The 18,748-nt window shown below is 57.5% G+C and overlaps 3 protein-coding genes across 3 annotated transcripts in view; 1 reads left to right on the forward strand and 2 right to left on the reverse strand.

The window, feature by feature from the left end:
• Positions 1-4,914, reverse strand: part of NCLIV_068560 (putative isoleucyl-tRNA synthetase) — a gene marked incomplete at both ends in the record, with an annotated part of 15,906 nt that extends 10,992 nt beyond the window's left edge. The window contains 5 exons of the mRNA XM_003886408.1: positions 1-982; positions 1,438-1,534; positions 2,087-2,332; positions 2,651-3,109; positions 3,350-4,914. The exon at positions 1-982 is cut by the window's left edge and continues 280 nt beyond it. Coding sequence (XP_003886457.1) covers positions 1-982; positions 1,438-1,534; positions 2,087-2,332; positions 2,651-3,109; positions 3,350-4,914 — 3,349 coding nt within the window. The remainder of the gene's footprint in view (positions 983-1,437; positions 1,535-2,086; positions 2,333-2,650; positions 3,110-3,349) is intronic.
• A 3,587-nt stretch (positions 4,915-8,501) lies between these two features.
• NCLIV_068570 (putative Fe-S metabolism associated domain-containing protein) lies at positions 8,502-11,369 on the forward strand (the record flags this gene model as incomplete). Its single annotated transcript, XM_003886409.1, has 5 exons — positions 8,502-8,800; positions 9,094-9,172; positions 9,792-9,876; positions 10,533-10,662; positions 11,243-11,369. 5 exons carry the CDS (start codon positions 8,502-8,504, stop codon positions 11,367-11,369), a joined length of 720 nt encoding a protein of 239 aa, XP_003886458.1.
• Positions 11,370-13,067: 1,698 nt separating this feature from the next.
• On the reverse strand, positions 13,068-18,665 carry NCLIV_068580 (hypothetical protein; the record flags this gene model as incomplete). Its single annotated transcript, XM_003886410.1, has 10 exons — positions 13,068-13,227; positions 13,406-13,612; positions 14,116-14,368; positions 14,918-15,176; positions 15,794-15,859; positions 16,183-16,483; positions 17,023-17,315; positions 17,812-18,021; positions 18,256-18,295; positions 18,643-18,665. The coding sequence occupies 10 exons, from the start codon at positions 18,663-18,665 to the stop codon at positions 13,068-13,070; spliced, it is 1,812 nt and encodes a 603-aa protein (XP_003886459.1).
• Between the last annotated feature and the right edge of the window lie 83 nt (positions 18,666-18,748).

Below are 18,748 nucleotides of genomic sequence, written 5' to 3' on the forward strand. Positions count from 1 at the left end.
CTTCCGCCACAATCCAGATGTCTCGAGTGTGCCACTCAGCCCCCGCTCTCTCGCCGTCTTCGCTGGCATTCGTTTCGCATCCTGGCTTTGCTTCTCCACCGTGGTTGAAGGCCGTGGCCCTACCTGTCGAAGGCGACGACCGGCCAGGGGAAGAAGGCAGCTGCTTCAAAGGCCCAGACGCGGCGACGACCGCGTCCTCACCTGCAGCCTCTTCCCGAGCGCGAAACTGAACACGCGACTCTTCACGCGATTCACCGAGAGCACACGCCGGCGGGGACGCAGTCGAGCGTGACGGAGAAGCAAGCGACGCACTCCGCTCTCGTGTCGCGTCTCCGCCGGCAGGCCTGTAAATCTCAACGACCGCGTACGGCTTCTCTCCGTGGATTGCCACGGCCTGATTCGCTGGGAGTGTGTAGGGCGTAGTGGTCCAAATAAGAAGAGAAACCCGAATGGGAAGCTGCTTGGCTTGCACACTTTCGTCAGCAGTCGAAGTCTCTTCTGTCTCCCCACCCTTCCTCCTCAGCTGCGACTTTCCGTCCGCCTCGTCGACCGGAAGCTCGCCAAGCCCCGCGCCCGAGCCGCTGACAGGTTCACGGGCAACTGCGCTACTCTGCGCGGGACACGAGCCTGCTTGTTCTCTCGCGAAGTCCTCCGACGGCACGAATGACGGGAAGGCGGACGCCAGAAGTTCTTCGGCGCTTCTTTCTTTCTGGTCTTCGCTTGCCAACTTCATTCTATCCTTTGCACTCGCTGGTGTCCGCGGCGTGGCAACGCGGGCACGCGGTCGCGAACCGCTTCGTCTCCGGTCTTCCCTGTCTCTCTCGCCTGCAAGCGGCGAAGCCGAGAAGACGAGGTCAACCAGAGGAAAGGCGCAGTAAAGACTCCGGGAAACTCGGGGCAGATGCTCAACTTCCGCGTCAGCCAAGGCGGTGCGGGAGGAGGGCGACCAGTAGACAGGCCTCACGCCCTCGTAAACAAACCCCTGGGAAACATGCGGAAAGACACAACGGTAGACACCAGAAGCCGCCAAGCATATCCCCTCCGTTACACGCCAGAGATGCCCGACCAAGAGAGGGCTTCTCTCCCAGGAAAAAAGAAGGCCCCACGCTCGCTTCCGTGAGGCGGAGACAGCCGGCGAGTTCCGAGCGGGGGTGGAATGCCGAGGCGCGAAGACACCCGCCAAGAGAGAGGGAACAGGTGAAACGAAGAGGAGGAGAGAGGCGCGATTGCCGGCTAGATCAGGAAACGCAGGTGAATGACGACGCTTGGTAAGCGATGCAAAACCTGGTCACCCCAAGGCGGGTTAGGACGCAGCGCATCCGGCAAAGCGCGCCGCCGAGACCACCGAAAGCGACACAGCCGACGAGAGTCAAAAGAGGGACTGAACCTGCTCCAGGAAAGCGTGGTGCGCGTTCCCGCTAGGGTTCGCGCTCTCACCTTCTGCCACATTCGCCGAAACATCTGGAGCTCAGTCGCCTCGTAGGTCCGATCGAACGTGAGGTACGGCATGTCCCAGTGCGCCCACACGCCGAATCTGAGTCACAAAAGAGAGAGGATCAGCCCCAGTGCCTCCATGTCTCCAAACGAAAGGCGACAGAACAGTTCACGAGGCGAAGACGTCGAGGACGTTCGGGACAGGACACCCTGTTTGGTTGTCGCCTGGAGAGTGGTCGGTCTGTGCCTGCGTTTCTGCGACGGCGGAGAGGGCGTTGAAACGACACGGAACTAGCGCAAGGTGATTTTTGGTTCCCCAGAAACCCACACTCCAGGCTGAAAAACCACAAGCTGACCCTCGAACCAACACCGGAGACATGCAGTCGAAAGCAGTCAGACGACGGTATGCCTGCGCATGCGGCCGCATGCCTATGATCCCTTTACATCTGTACCTCCCCTCCAAACCCCCCTTCTCACGAGGGCCTGCCGCATAACGATTTGAACGGAATGGCAACATAGGCGCCCTGCGGTCGTTCTATCCCTGATTGCTGGCCCAGCGTAGTGTCCGCCCGCCCGAGCTCTAACATACTCCCCGATGGAGGCCATCGTATCGTCTCCATTTCGAGACCGCTTTCTCAACCGTCTTGCGTACCTCTGGAAATCTCTTTTCTGCGACCGAATCGATTCCTCGGCCACTCGCCGAGCCTCCTGTCTCATGTCGTTGACGTTAACCTGGCGCTTCTCAGCTCCGCGCCGCCCTTCTCTCTCGCGCTGCTCTCCTGCGCGTTCCTGCCTCGTCTCTCGCTGGAGCCGCTCCAGAGCCTTGAGCTCGATGGGCAGTCCGTGACAGTCCCAGCCAGGCAACATGTGCATGCACCTTCGGCGAAGCAGGAAGAATCTGAGAAGACGCAGGATGCCGGGAAGATGTGAGGAGGCGGTGAGGCGCGATGGCAAACAATGGCAAACAATGGCAAACAGGGTACCTTTCCGGCCGCAGAGGCAACGCGCGCGGAGCCTAAACAAGACACCGAGACCAGACCTCGACCGGGAAGCCTCTCGCCCTCCGTTGACCCTCGCACGTGGTGTTTCAGAAGGCTTTCACAACCTTCGCGGAGAAGCGCTGGCAGCACAATCGTCGCTGCGTAGGCATGGAAGATGTCCACGTGGTGAGAGCGAACCGGAAATCACTGAGACCGCAGCTGTCCACTGCGCTTACCGAGTCACGAAATCCTTCAGGGTCTTATTGAGAGCGTGGCCCATGTGCGCCTCTCCGTTTGCGTACGGCGGCCCATCAAGCAGCAGATACACCGGAACAGGCGGCAGCGCCGAGGACGCGGACGGTGGCGAGGACGTCCGCGAAGGCGGTGAGGACGGCGCGTCGGAACCCGCGGCCTTCTCCGAGACGCTGGCCTCGCTCTCCAGGTGTGTTGGGCCGACTGCTGGCATCAGGGGCGACGGCTGGTGAGACGCGTCGAACGCGAGAATGGTGCACAGTCCACACCGGCATCGCGGCGATTCTTCAGAGTCTCCTCCCTCGCCTGCATGCCTCGCGTCCCTCGCGTCTCCATCGCCCACGTTCTCGCCTCTCGCGGGGCCTCGCCCGTCGAGAAAGATTCGGCGCAAAAGGCGCTCGTAAACGTTGTGTGTTTTCCACAGGCGCTGGAGCGCCGCCTCCCTGAACGCAGCGGAACGCGCGACCCGCGGGCCGAGGTCGCGAACTGAAAACCGGGAGGAGACAGCAGACGCTCTTGCGCGACACAGCAACACCGAGAGAGGAGCTGTCCAGCGAGTCAGGAAAGGAACAGCGAGGCAACGACGCACCCCGCGCAGACTCACAACTCGACCGAGAGGCAACGGGGATCCTGCGAGCAAAGACGAGCTAACGCGTGCCTTCTCGAGAGATACCGCGACTTACGTTCGCAGATTGTTGCTCTTCAGCCTGAACTTTGTCACGGGGAGAAGGACCGTATCGGTGTACGGCGCCGTCGCCTTCGTCTTTGTTCGCGCACCTGCATCTCTGCCTCCGGGAGCAGCGCAGCCTTCACCTTTCACCGTTGCCTTGGACGCAGCTGTCCCTGGACTTTGAACAGAATGTACGTGGCCCTTGCCACGCGCCGTTGTCTCCAGGCTCCTTCGCTCCTGGTTCCCGCCCCCTAACGCAGCCTTCTGAGTCGTGGAGACAGCGCTCTCTTCACGCTCCGGAACCCCATTTGAACAGGCTGCCTGGTCCGCAAGCACTCGCGGCTTCAACAACTCAAGTGTCCGCTGCCTTTCTTGCCCCTCCTGTCGAGGCCCAGTTGGCCTTGGGTTCGGAGACAGCGGCGCGCGGGTCTCCTCAGAACCCTCGTGCCTCGCTCCACTCGCCGCCCGCGCGTCTCCAGGCGCATGCAGTGTGCCGCACCTCTCAAACGTCTTCTGCCCATCGCCTGGATGGCAGGGAAGCCCCGGAGGGTGTTCCGCAGACAGCCATCTCTCCCCCGCGGTTCCCTGACGAGCTGTTCCGCTCAAACGCTGAGACCGCAGGTCGCCTCCAAGTCTCTTTTCGAGTCTCCGGGGACCGTGAGATTGCCTCGAGAACGCTTCCAAGGTCGGTTTCGGCTCCAGACGGAGCGCGAACGAAACGTGCGGGTCGCCCCTGCCGACGGCTTGTGTTTGTTTGAAGCCCCCGAAGAGCTGTCTCCGGGACAGAGGCGCGCCGCATGCAGGCGACCACCCAGCGACGCTGCGCGTCGCGACTGAAGCTGGAGGACAATTCCAGCGATGAGAGGGACACGGAGCCGTCGCGTGCTCGGAAGCCGGCGAGGCGAAAGACGCCTCCGCACGCAAGCGTGAGCAAGACGCAAGGAAAAATGGGGACAGCGACGAGAGCTGCGCGGACCCGGTCGGGCGCTTCTCACTTTCTTGTTTGCGAGCTGCGTGTCGTGCAACTCTCTCGCGTTCGCCTGGCGCCCCCCGCCGTCTCGCTGAGACGAAGGACCGCTGCTGTCCTCGATGCTTCTGTCGCGGTCCCTTAAGGACGAAAACGCAGTCTCCATCGCCCTTCTCGAGTTCTTCTCCCCCGGCGGTCTCAGGCGATGTCGGAGGCACGCGTGGTTGCGCCGGGGAACCTTGCCTGCGGGGCAGCTGTCTCCTCGAGTCGGCGCGGTCGCTGTCGCGCCTCCACCCATGCAGGCTCCATGCGGGGCTGCTCTGTGTCGGGGGGGAGCGCACATCGTCGCGCCTTCCTACCAGGGCGCTTGGCGGCGACGCTGGCAAATCTGTGAAGCAGGCAGAAGTGGAAGTGAACGCAGGGGGACCCGAGAGGCCTCCCGGTCGGTGGCTGAGGCTGTCACACACATTGCCCTCGAAGAGGAGAATCAAGAGGAGGGACAGCAGGAGAAAGGGACGGAGAGAAGGGCGGAAGACACAGGCAGCTGCGACTGTTTGTTTTCGAGGGAAGCAAAGAGGGCCAGGCCACCGTAGGGATGGACCCGTAGCCATGAGGCAGACTCGAAACCTGGGGTTGGAGACGCAAAAGAGAACCCGCTCACGTGTTCTGTGTGTTTGGGCGCGACACCGGTCGATGGCGCGTTGGACTGTCGGGAGGACCGGCGCCGTGCGTTGAAACGGGAAACGGGAACCAAAGGCTTTCTCTGGAAGATCGTAAGATCCTAACGGCTTGTACTGGCATTCCGAGAGGCTCACCCTCACCTCGGCTGACCACTTTTGCCCCTCCACGGTTTTCACAGGCTTTTCGTCTACACATGCAGTCAAACTGTTTACGCTGGGCAGTAGCCAGACGAAGGAAAGGGAAAGACGACGTCGACGATGTGACGGAGCCCAGCATCACCGGAAGCTATACGAGATCCCCGCGCAACCGTTGTTTTTTTGCGCCAAGACGCACACATTCCGCACAGAGACGAACATCAGGAAGGGAAGACCGAATCTCATGATATTCATGAAAGACGCACACAGTGAAATCGTCTGTGGAAAACGCCCCCAGCAACTGGATGCAGAAACCCCTGGCGCGGACGCCGTCTCGAGCAGCGCCGATAGGTTGCTTGAGTTTTCGTGACTTGAAATCTCTAGAAGCAGAGTGCGGATGCAAGTCCCGGGACACACGTTTTTGCAAGGAAAAGAGCCAAGCACAGGAACAAAGCTGAACTCTTTCTGTTTGGAAAACCTTGGTGAAACGTTGCGGTCTGCCCCGTCACAGGCGGAACTGCGCCACGTTCGAACGCCACGCAATTTCCGCAGTCTCCAAGTCACGCGAGCTGGACAAGAGTTGCCTCTGCGGATCTGGACTGGGAAAACGCGCAACCGACCAGGAAATATGTCTTTGCTTGGAAAGAGCGACCGCGAACCTCTGCCTGCGGGAAAACTCCGTCAAACGTATATCGAGAATCTCTCTCTGTCTTGGGCGAGTGGAGGGGGGCGAGACGGCATTCGCGACGTAGAGAAGTTCAGGGGAGCAAAGAGAAAAAAACACGAGCGGGTACGAAAATGTGCAGAAAAGAACGGCCAAAGGAAGGCACAAGGTTCTCAGTCTCGCGACACACTTCCTGTGTCGTTTGGCGGCAAAACGACGCCCAGTTGCACAGAGGATAGTGTTTTCCATGCGTTTGCTCACAAGACACACAGCCGCCTCGCGACGGACACCGCCTCGGAACAAAGTTCCCTTTCCCAAATCGTTGGTCGCCTCCACGGTCGCGTCCAAAACCGCGTGGATGGGCTTTCGATGCGTGTTTCACTCAAAATCGACAGCGAAGCCTACAGCATCTGGCCCCGCGCGCACGCGCGCCGATTTGCACAAGCTGAGGACGCAAACAGACACAGACCCCGGCCACGATGACGCCCTCTGAAGAGAGGAAGGCCTGCGAGAAGTGGGACATTCCGCAAGGAAACGCCGACCGAAAGACACCGGGCGGACACGCAAAAGAAACAGGGAAAAGGTGGGCTGTCGACACACTCGCGTTCTTTTCCCGAGACGGAGGCGTTCCCGCCAGGGGGGTCGAGAGTTCCCTTTGCGTGCATCGAAAAGCGCTCTCTCGACACAGGCAGCTTATCCGAAAAGGGTGAACAAAGAGCACAGGACGACGCGCAAGCGAAAGACACTTTACCAGAACTGGATGTTTAACATCCGTGGTAAAAATTCCTTTCTCCGCCCCGAGCTGGGGTCGTCAATGCCGCATCTGAACCCCCTTATATGCCGCTGTCGCGACACAGCGTCTCTTACACAGCGTCTCTTATATCTTCTTGGTTTTTGCAAGTGAGGCGCCGCCTCTTCAGTTCGTGGCGGGGACCATTTGTGAGTGAACGCAGAAACTCGCAGTTTTTGAGTGACCCTCCGTTTTTGGCTGCAAGTTTTTTTTCGTCCAGAAAGCCGATTGCATAGAAACCGCGTGCTTGTCCAAAGTAGAGAGCGCGCTGTAGGGCTGTCCAGCAGCGAGGCACAACGCGTAGAACAGAACGGGGCCAAAAACAAACACCGCGAGGCCAGACGCAGAGAGCGGCCTTGTCGCCAAAGTGTCTTTTCTTTGCTAGTCACTTCTCGGTGGCGCATGTGTATGTTCCGAGCTGTGGGCACGTCGCGCTGTCTCGTGGGTTGACTCAAAATCTCGCGCCTGCAATGCAGTTCTCGGACGGAGTGGCGCCAGACTCGGCTCTCGCCGCGTGGCCAGATAGTGTGTTTATCTTCTTCGTCGTCAGCTTGGTCGCGACGCCTCTTTTCGTGTTTGCGTGGCAACGCGTCGTCCGGGAATCCGTCCTCTTTGTCCTTATCTTCGCCTGCCTCTTCTTCTCGACGCTGGCTGTCTCCCCCCAAGGGAGCAGAGAAACCTTGTTCTTGACCGGATCCGCAGGCATCGTCGCTTTTCTCTTTCTCTTCTTCCACTCCCACCTGTTCTCCCCCGTGGCGATGCTCTTCTGATGTCTCTCGCCCGAGCGCGGGCCGGGTAACGCAGGCGCCGCCGCCCTCTCGGCCCCAAGGCGCGCCTCGTCTTTTCCTCCGCTGTCGCCGTGCCTCCGTGCCGCTGCGCAAAAACGCAGAGAGACTCTCTCTCTTCACAGGGACGGTTTGCGCGTGCTCGCCGGTGCCCTCAATCCGGCGGGGGTCACCGGTGAAGCCCGGTCAACCTGGGGACAGGTTTCAAGGCCCCGACGCGAGACTGTATAGCCTGACACGAGGCAGGAGTCTCTGTGTTGTGAGGGTTTCTCTCCTCACGCGTTTTGAATCCTCGCTTCTCCCGCCTCTCGCATGGCGACGAAGATGTGGCTGGGCAGAGCGCGCATTCGTTGGCCGCTCAGTCTCTGGGTTGTGTAGAGTCTCAGAAACGCCTTTTCTCTGATCAGCCTTCCGCGCCGTGTCCCCACCGTGGTTGCGGCGTCTCCACCAAGCCTCATCCTGTCGCTGCTCGAACGCAGCTCCCCCGTCGCCTGAGCTCGCTGCGTTTGTGTACCTCTCGCGTGTCCCGTTGCCTAGACAGCGCGAGGCCTGCGGGCGCGCCGGGGTACTGGGGGGTTCGCTCTGTTGTGTGGGCGGCGCGACTGCTGGTCTTTTCCGTCTTGACGCGTCTTCCGTTCCTTCCCGCGCTTTGTCGCCCTGTGGTTTACACTCTCTCCATTGCCTCCGGCGAGGCTTCAAAAGAGAGACGGACGGCGCCATGCCTCCCACGCGCGGCGCAGCGGCCGCGGGTACCCGCGACTTGCCGTCTGAGACCCCAGTTCTGGAACAGGTGCTGAGAAAGCGAGCGATGCCCCAGTTACACCAGGCGCCTTTCTCGACCCTCCTGCGCCCTTGGCAGGTCTGTCTCGCCGGACCTAGGGCCGGCCGCCTTTGGTTTTTCCTTCTCTGCCACGCACTGGTCGTGGTACACGCAGCGGGTCTCTCGCCGGAGGTTGTCCTCTTCCCTGCGCATATTCATGGACGCAACGTTCCACGTCCAGGCAGGCATGACCGCCTTTCCTCTCGTCAGCTGTATCTCCCCGCCGCGTACGTACCCTTCGCGTCTCCTGCCTTCTCTGTCTCCTCGGCATCCCAGTTCCTCCCCGCCCCCGCCGTCGCGGATCCGCGCCTCCCGAGGCACCGAATGAGATCCACGCATGCGTCGCCTTCGGGTCAAGGGCGTAGCTGGGGCTGGCCGGCGCCTCAGCCCTGGGCGTGCGCGAGACACGTGGGGAGGGAGCGCGAGCAAGCGTTTGTTGTTTTCCTCGGTCAGCCGCACATTCCGGCTGGAGCTGGCGACGCGACGAGGCCAACGAAGGGCGAAGGTGACAGACGCTTGAAATCCAACGAGGGATCAGACGAGAAACTCAACCAGTTCCCGGCGCCGCTGCAGGAACTGCTGAGGAGCCTACGGAGGCTGCCTGCCAAGGACTGCCGAGCTCGGTGAGGAGGACGAAGAACATTTATGCACGAGAAGAAGACCGCTCTCTCCGCAGGTGTCGTGGCAGCGGGGGACAGGGCCTTTCGAGAATGGTAGCCCTCGCGGCAAACGAACACCCTGACGCACGCGGCGCCCCATCTCTCCAGATATTGGGTTGGACGTCTCAGGCACGTGGCTGTGCAGATTGCTGTCGTTAGTGCGTTTCAGCGGCCACCATGGGGTGGAGATGTTGTCTCCCCTGACCGCAAACGCATGTGGACTTGCCCCGTTCCCTCTGGTGCTTTCCTTCGCGCAGGATGGAGCGTCTTTTGTCGCTGGGGAACGGCCTTCGACAGCTCTCTCCTCATCTCCGCACTCGCGACAACCTCGTCCTGGTACTCGCGACACAAGCAAAGAATTGTCTCCACTCTCTGCCTTGCCTCTGAGCGTGTTGAAGCGACTAGCCGTTACCGTTGCAAAGGCATAGCTGCGCAGCTCGAGAATCGCTTGCCTGACGGTCGACCTGCACAGTTCTACACAGTTGTGCCTGTGTACATGGCGATGTACATAACGTACCTCTGTGTGTGTGGCGATTCAAATATATGCATATTAACGGGTATGTGCAGGAGTATATGAATGTATATGAATGCTGGCGTGTGTACATGCATGCGGCGGTCATGATAGCGAGACTTGTTGCACGGATTCAGGGATCGCTGCACGGAGGGGTCTTGTCCTGCCACCTTTCATCTCCAGGCGCCACCGGGAACCCCAACGGCTCCGAAGCTGCAATAGCCGCAGCTCCGTAGCCAGCACGTTGCTTCTTTTGTATATATATCTATATATATACGCATACATGCGCGCATATATATATATATATATATATATATATATATATACAAGGAGAAAGAGATGTATGCTTGTCATGGGAAACAGAACCTCGTCGTTTTATTTCGGTTCGTTCTTCACAGACCGGGCTATGGTGACGGTATCGATTGCTGTGCGACTCTCCGTCAGGGATGTCAGTCAGTTGTGCACGTTCACTCTGACGCACGAAAAGATGAAACAGGGACACTGCGGATGTACTACATGGGGCATGCAGGTGAGAAGTGACGACGAAGACACAGGCAAATTGGACTATGATTTGGAGGCTTGCCTCACTCAGCGTCTCGTGTAAACGCTCCTCGTAGGTCCCCGAAACAGAGAAGCTGGTAGAAGGCACTCGTCGAACGGGCACTTCTTGAGGGGTGGCGAAGTCTGCAGCCACCTACGCGTATTAGGAATGCTTTGGCCCTGTGTGCAACGTCACGTTCCTCTCATCGAAGACATAAGCGTTGACATATCTATGCATTCATTTTTGGGGAGTGTGTGTGTGTGCCTGGTCAAATATGGAGTAACAACACTTCCCATATAGGCCGCGTAACGGTCGTTCGCCCTCACACCAGTCCTGATACAGGTTTGTTTAGCGTTCTTGAGTTACTGTCTCGTCTCGAATTTCTGGCCTTCGAAATTGCATCAATATGCACATAGGAAGCCAGACTCAATTCGGTCCCGCCGTGAACGCATTTAGGTATGTATGTATGTGTATGTATGTATGTATATGTATGTATGTGTATGTATGTATGTGTATGTATGTATGGATGTATGTATGTATACATACAAATATGTATGAATACCAATAATTGACATCATCTTTGCGTAACGCCGCTTGCATGGTTTTATCAGCTTTTTTTCTGTTTTTCGCATTTTCCGCGGTAGAGGCACTGACCACGAAGGGGCTTCTCCAACTCCTGGTCCGAGGCCTCTCCGGAGCGACGCCGAAAGAAATCGACAGGGTGCCTTTGAACATCATGGCGCTAGCAGGACTCAGCCACTTCATTACTCCCAGGTGAGGCAAGACGCAAGGAATGCAGAGCCACGCTACAAGAAACAAATACCTTTCCGAGGACAACACCCTGGGCATGAGTCCCCAAAGCCAGAGCTATATATATATATATACATATATACATATATATACATATATATATATATATATATATACATATGTATATATATATGTATGAGTGAAAGTGCCGCTGTGTTCTATATGCGTTGTATAAGCATGCACGGGTGATTGTAGAAAATGCATGTACGGCACTGCGTGTGTGATTGTGATGTTGAGTTTTCTTGGAACGGAACTGCTGAGGTGAGCTCCCTGCGCAGCGGCTGCTTTCCCGTAGCCACCCACGGGAAACGTACTCCTGTGCTGAACGCGTATGAGCACCTACGCCAGGGGGCTGCGTACATGCTCATGCATATATATATATATATATATATATATGTATTTATATATGTATATATGTAGGTGAAAAGGGACGGGCCGATTTTTCTCGTCTCGGTCCCATCATAAGAGGCAATAGGTCAGGCGGGTCGCGCGTGGGGAGGGGCGTGCACTTTGGCGGTCGGCCTGCATGCATTTTTTTCCTCAGCCGGATGAACGGGTTCACAAATATTTTGACCAAGATGAAGGCTCAAGCTGCGGCTGCGGCGAGGGCGGTGGAGGCTCCAACTGAGCAGGGGCCACAGCAAGACGGTGGAAAGAACTTCACTCCCTAGCTTTCCGAGGCGGCAGCAAGAAGTGCGGGCCTGTGTCTCGAGCTCTGAAGACTTTTTCGATTCGCCCTCAGGTGAACGGATCTTGAGCGTGTGCGCCGAGGCAGCGGACTCGAAGCGCCAAGGGCGTCCAAAAGCTGGAGGCTGTCGGGGTAGTTTTCTTATGTGCGCCAGTGCCCGCTGGGCACGGATGTTTTTGGTGTCGTCAAAAAGTCGCGTCTGTTCGATACGGGTTCCTTTCGTGCAAGTCCTTTCTACACGCGAACGAACCCGGTTTGTGAGATCGACGGACGCGCTCGCACGAGCTTCCCCTGCACCACACAAACGGGCGCACAAACGGCGTCTCCATTCGACGTGCCTTAACTGTCAGCAGCCAGTGGTCAGCCTGTTGTCCAAAGCTGCGGCATCCCACACACGTAGATATTCGCCCGCATGGACAAAATCAGGCGAGAATGGCTGTGTTGGACCGTGTCATGCCGACCGGCTTCTCTCGATACCCTGTGGTTCTTCTACCGTATGTGTGGTAATATATATATATATATACACATTGGATTAGTTTCCATAGTTTTCTGCATCACAACACTCGATTACCCATCGAGCAGCCTGTCATTGCAAGGCCCTCGGCGTGAATACGACGCTTCCCGCCTCTTCTCCGTAGGTAGTGTCTCTCCGCGTGTCTGAGTTCGCTCAAGGCAGATTCGCACGCGAATCGCGCCCACGTATCGCGTGGAAGTTCCACGAAAACACGCACAGTTTCTCCCCGCTTCCCCACGGGGGGGGGGGGGGGGGGGCGGGCTGCGAGTTTCAGCGGGGTTCTAAGTCCCACGCGAAGGTCGTTGCCGCGTACACATCGAAACGCGTTGTTTGCAGTGCACACGTGATCGCTTGAGGCACCGCTGCATGTCTTTAGAGATCGCCAGAGGTTTACATCAGCAGGTTCATGGCGTTTGTGCTCGCATGGGGCCATGTTGGGAGATGCGCTGACACGCAAAAAGAAACTGGGACGCGAGAGTCAGTGCGACCCGGACTCCGGAATACAGAAACGGACACGCACGGAAAGAAGACGCACCGAACGGAGACACACGGGAGTTGCTCATGGAGATTCGCCTGCTTCAGGGACGCCTGCGTATCCAGTAAAATTTCAACGATGCCGTTTCTGTCTCTTTGAGCCGGGCGCTGGGGGTTCTCCTTTTACAGCAGTCTCCCCCAAAAGACTTGGGTTCAAATAGCGGTTCCCGGCGACAGGAACGTTGAAGCTGCGCGACCGATCCTCTGGCGGGAGGAAGCCTGCTTGGATTGGCCACATCCTGTGGAGGTGTTTGCTGGGAAGAGCTGGACGAACCCTCTCACAGGTCTGTCCCGTCCACGCAGGGCAACCCGGGTTTTTTGGGACAAGAAACAGCTAGTATCTCGCCAAACCCGAGGCCCACGACAACCTTCGAAAAAGTTCATTCCCTCCACGCGCCTTTTTCTTGCAAGAGGCCCCGTCTTCCTCTTTTCCTTTCCTCCGTAGACCAGACAGTGCCGCCCGCTCCTCCCTCTCGAACCGCTGAACCCGTTTTCTCCGCTCTCCCACAGCCGTCGCACTTCCGCTTGCCTGCGCGAGAGACAGGCACTCGGATGTGAGCCGCGTTCTCCTCCGCCTCCCCTCCTCGCTCGCCCTTCTCCTCGGCCACGCGCTCTCGCCCTCGTGTGTGCATCTCAATACATGCGCGGCTGCTGTGACGGCGGAGGCGCGCCCGCTGGAATCATCGGCGGCGCAGGAGCCTGGAGCTGCGACCGCACGTCGACCTTCTGGAGGAACTCCGCGAAAGTGAGGAGGAGCGACGGGACGCGATCTTCCATGAGCTGTGCGAAGAACCTGAAGGAAAAGACAACGGAGACGAAGCGTTTCCTGCGAGGAAAACGAGACATAGGCCGGACTGCGCGGGCGAAGCACCCAAAACGCGAGAGACGATCTCTGGGGCCATTGAAAGCGCTCTCCGCGCCTGCGACGTGGAGACAAAACGCCCTCTCTTCCACCGAAGCGCGTCGCTTACTTCTGCTCTGAGGGATCGCCCTGACGAATAACGAGGAGGCGCATGGCATTGCACAGGCGCTCGCCTTGCAGGCTCTGGATCACGGCGCGGACCCGAAGGCCGAGAGGATCCTGTGTGTCTCCGATGGCAGCCGCAGCGACGTCGGGGTGGACGCAGTCGAGCGAGTGCGCGCCAAACACGCACGACAGCCAGTGCGGCGAGATGCTCCTGTGGAGAAAACCGCCGGGACACTCGCGCAAAAACGGGATGCAATACAACAGTCTCCTGCCTGGAGAGCGGCAGTCCTTGAGCACAAAAGAATCTACACAGGCGAGCTGGAAGGTCGGAGCGTCCACGCACACTTTCAAACAAAGAGAAAGCAACTGAGGCCGAGTGCACGCGCCAAGCCTTGCACGCACTGCGAGTCGACGCGAAGGGCGCTCTCCTCAAGGCACTATATCAACAGACGGCTCCCCTGCCGGCTCTCGGCGCCGCACATCTGCACAGATTTCCTCCGCTCCTTCATAGCCGCTCTCGATTTCCTCTTTCAGTGTTTTCTGTCTAGTTTCTCTCCATTCCAGTCTGCCTCCGTCGGTCCCTTGTCTGCTCTTTTTCCTCTTTTCCTTCCGGCTCGCCAAGCCGTTCGCGGCCAGCTTCCACTCTTCCTGCCCAGAGGTCCACCTCGCCGTTGTCACTCGGTCGCCCAGCGGCGGCACATCGGTTTTTCTCACCTGCCAATCCAGAGTAGCATCTCTTCGCCGTTCTCGAGGAGGTACGCTCCATCTTGAGTCATCTCCTCGGCTGTCAAGCGCAAGGCCGGAGGCAAAATCACCTCCTCCTGGCCGTCCAACACTTGGTCGTGGGGGCCTCCAAAGTTCGAAAGGTTGTGGAGAGGCAGCATGCGCGGGTGTACGTACGCACAAATCCTGTCCACAGGGAGCGCCAGCAGGCGGCTCCACGAGAAGACTCGCTGATCTGTCGACACTGCAAAGAGAAATGGAGAGAAGCGAAGCTGAAAACGGTTGACAACCAGCCCCGCTCCACAAACGCCGCGGAGCCTCGAATGGAGATGTTAGAAGAAGCCATCACCTCTCTCAGTGATAAATAGGGATCGAGAAACGTGATACGGCAGACCTGTCCAAAGAGATGCGCATGCAGGGACTGCGCCAAATCCTGCTGGGGTACCGCAACCGGCGAAAGCGACACACAAACATGCATGCATTCCGGCTGCGCCGGGCATGTTGCCGTGCAGGGTCTTGGAACCTGTCAGATTCGGATAAAGAAAGTCGACGCCTCGCAACGAGCAGTCGCCATATTCACATCTCAAAAGGCAACTCGACATGCGGATTCACACAAGCGCGTACAGATTTCGCCGATTGTCTGCATATATACATAGATATATGGACTGTGGAGAAATGATAAGCGTAAGAGTTGCCCACAGACTATATATATACATATATATATATATACATAGCCGCTGGTTAGTCCCCGGGATATATAAAAATATAAGCATCTGTAGGGTGACACGCGTACCTTCTTTGACATGCCTGAAAGCGTTGCTTTTAAGGACGCCCAAAATGAAGAGCGCGACGAGCCTGCCTGCCTCCATCAACGCGCCTCCAGCCGGATTGCCTGTGCTGGCTGCGGCCACGGCTCCATAGTGAGGGAGGGACGGGAGCGAGTAGCCGGTGGCGACTTGCGGCGAACTGCCTACGGTGTGGAGCACCGACAGCAGTTGGGCGCAACTCGTTTGCAGGAAGGCCCGACCGTCGGCAATCTTCGAGCGCAGAGACTGAGGCAGCGGATGCAGAGAAACGCGGTACTGAGACAATGCAGTCGAGGGCGAAGACGGGAGGACGACAGGAAGGACCAGTGTGAGACGACAGGAACAGGCAGAAAAAGAACAGAACGCCGCAGAGAAAGAGGGGATTTTGGGAGAAGAGAGACGAAAAGAGACAAGACAAACGCCGTCTGGTGATTTTGAAGGAGACTCCAGAAATTTTGTAGAGAGGAGACCACCGAGCCAGTCGGGGGAATCGCGGGACGCAGAAAGGCGCCGACAGGCACATTCAGAACCACCACCAAAAGGAAAATGGAGACTCTCCGATGGCTATTCAGGCTACACGCTCCACACCCTAACAGAAAGGAAAACGACCCCCCTTCAATTCTGCAAAGTAGGTCCTTGTGCGGGAAAGAAGCACGCAGGCCGTACAAGACGATCAACTCTGGATATGCCTACGCGTCTTTTCTGTTTTTCCAAAGCGGCTAGAATGGCATCCAGACCCCGTGCCGGGAAGAGACACGGAAGAAGACACAAGTCGTTCTCAAGTTTAGAGAAAATCCAGTGCCGAGCGGAAGAACCATCGCCGGTATATTGGCACAGGTGAATTCCCTGCGCCGCGAACGCACCTGATCAATCGCCTGCTGGATAAGAAGGCACGTGACCACCTCCGGATCCATGGAGCTGACGATGTCCTGTACGTACAGCAGGAACACGAGGCGACGCCCCACAAGCACGGACGGCAGTACAAAATCCGCCAATTACCGGGTGGAAGAACGGCGTTTCACGGCGCCTCCACTCCCTGCTGGCTCTTCGTCTCAAGCCTCCATTTCTTCTCGTTCTGTCTTAACCCTCCGTCAGTGGGAAGCGAATATGAGGCCGCAGGAAGGACAACGCATGCATATATGGGGATCTACACCCTAAGAACCGACGCACACCACAGAACAAAATATTTAGGCAGAGTTTATTCCGATCACTTCAGACCTAAATGTGTCCTCTGCCAGTTTCGGTCGCGCACCTGAATATTTTGAGAGACTGGCATGCAGAAGGTGTGGACGCGGATTCGGCGTTCGCCGTCACTGTTCGTGTACAAGAGAGCAGCCTGGACAGCGATGACGTTGTCTGAACCCGTGGGGGGAGCGACGAGAGAGTTGCCGGGGCCTGAGCTCTGGTCGTCGAGTTCCATCAAAATCGAAAAGGTAGAATCAGCGTTGACGGTGGGAAGCACGAAGAGATCGGTGCCGCGGAGGAAGAAGCGACCGTGGCGAGCAGCAATCCGCCAACCGCGAGAAACGCGGATGCGCATGACTGCCTCCCACCTGCGTAAAAAAAGAGGAAGGACACAAAACCTATCCAGACTCGCAGCTTCGAAGAAGTGCGCAGCGCGAGTCACGCGAAACGAAAGGAGGAAACAGACGGGGAAACAAGCTGGCCCCGCGCTCTTTTTCCATTCTCATCCTCCCGCTCTCACGCCATGTGTCACGCGTAGAAACCAGAAAAAACCGGCAGCCTGCGTGTGTAGACAAAAAGCCTGTGAGGTAACCGGAATCTCCAAACCCAACGGATGGCAGTCTCGTCGGACTCGAGTGGAAAATACCGAAATCGACAATACAGAAAAACACTTGATTTTATCATGTCTCTCTTTATTCGATTTGAGTTACGCAGTTCTGGATGGCCAGTCCACCGGCAGCAGACGCCGCTCCACTGACCCTCAGCGCAGTCCCCTCTCCTTTTTGAAACGAAAACTCGAAACAGACGCGCTTATCCTCGAAGGGCCCGTGCGCCTTTGTTGTTTGACAGAAGCCGAGGCTGCAAAGAGCGACGGTGAAGCATAAACGCGCAGACGGGCTGTACGTACCCCGTGGTGCGAGTGATGATGTGGACGATGTCGTTTTCCAGTTGCTGGCCATGTTGCAGGCGATTGAACGCTGAATAGTACCGGACTTCGCCGCCCGTCAACTCTGCGAGCGGCAGGATAGTCGCCAGATCACAATAGGGAGAGGACACCACGCCAGGCGCAGATCCCCCCGCCTTTGCGCCGTAGGCTCCATTCGCCGGGACGTTTCCGCAAGACGACGGCGACGCGCACGACGACGGCGCGATGAAGAGATCGACGGAGACTTGCGACTGCGTCAGCTGCTGCGCAAATTGCTGGAAACGGAGACGGCAACCCACAGCCAAGGCACGAATGCAGAAAAGCGAGAGACGGGGCTTCAACGCGCTGCGCTTCCTAGAGGGCCGAGATTGATCGTTGTTGAAAGTTCACTGCCAAGACGTAGATACTAACAAGCCGCTGGTTTTGCAGGGTATTGCTTTTCACACCGCCTGATTTGCTAGAACCTGCTATTCAGGTACAATATATTTGGATAGTTCGCGTGAGATCTCTTCGCGGTCCATGAAGAAAGTGACCCATTGGATTCTCCGAAAAACAACGGTGGGAAGAGGGCGATCATGGAATGAAGACCGGCGAAGGAAAGAACGCGAGGGGAATCGAGGACTAACGCACGAGAGACAGGAAGGGGACGAGCGCGATTGGAACGGGGCAAAACGGAGAAAGAACGACGCTCGACAGACGAGAGAGGTTTTTTGGGAAACCTCTCAGCGAAGGCAAAAGGTTGAGGCGCGGGGAGAGCGTTTTCAAGCGGACCTGGTAAACCTCGGTAGCCGGCTTCAAGAGCTCGACTTCGCGGTCTGGTTGCTGGCGGCTGCCGCCTTCGCTTCCCGTGCCGTCAGCGCCTGCCAGACCGCCGCTGCGTTTGGTGACCAACTCGCCTATCGTGGGGGGGTACGAGGCGAAGAGCATGATTTTCCCCCCGACGTGTTTCATCACGAGGAGCGCAGCCTTCACCGCACTGCCCTGGACGGCGCGCACAAGGAGCAGGGGACCGGGAGTGCAGATGTCGGAAACGAAAAGGAACCCGAAAAGGACGGAGAGAGCGAGAAGAACGGAGACAGAGAGAGAAGAACGGAGACAGAGAGAGAAGAACGGAGACAGAGAGAGAAGAACGGAGAGAGAGAGAGAGAAGAACGGCAGCGACGACGGCCGGATCGGATCACTCTTACACGGTCCATGCACAAACAAGGGACGTACGAAAAAGGGGAAAGGGAAAGGGAGGTGAGAAGAGTACGAACTGCCGAAAGGAAGAAGCAAAGCGCCGGGAGAAAGGAAATGAAAAACTGGGGGTTTAGGGTCAGCGACAGAACGGAGAGGAACGGGGTAACGGGAGAGAGAAGCCTGGGCACGCGAGTGAATAGAGAGACTTGTCACACACGAACTTTCACAGTAGAGGTCCGCCACGGGGACCACTGTCGAGTTTACAGCTGACCCCCCCTCAAAAAAAAACTGGGTATCGACGCCGACTCAGACATCCGCTTCACGAGACGTACGTTGTCGGATTCTCTGTGAGATGGCAGTTTCATGTGTGTTCAGGCGTTCGCTATTTATTCTCCGCTGTCAGTTTCTTCTCCGACTGCTTACCATGCAGTTGTCGATGCATCCATTGGATCTCCACACCTGAAGGGATGGTGTCTAGAGTTGAGAGGACTGCTTCTTTGTTTCGGCAAAGTACAAAGAGTTCGTCGAC

This window comes from Neospora caninum, chromosome XII, assembly GCF_000208865.1.
Source record: "Neospora caninum Liverpool complete genome, chromosome XII".
NCBI classification, from domain to species: domain Eukaryota; phylum Apicomplexa; class Conoidasida; order Eucoccidiorida; family Sarcocystidae; genus Neospora; species Neospora caninum.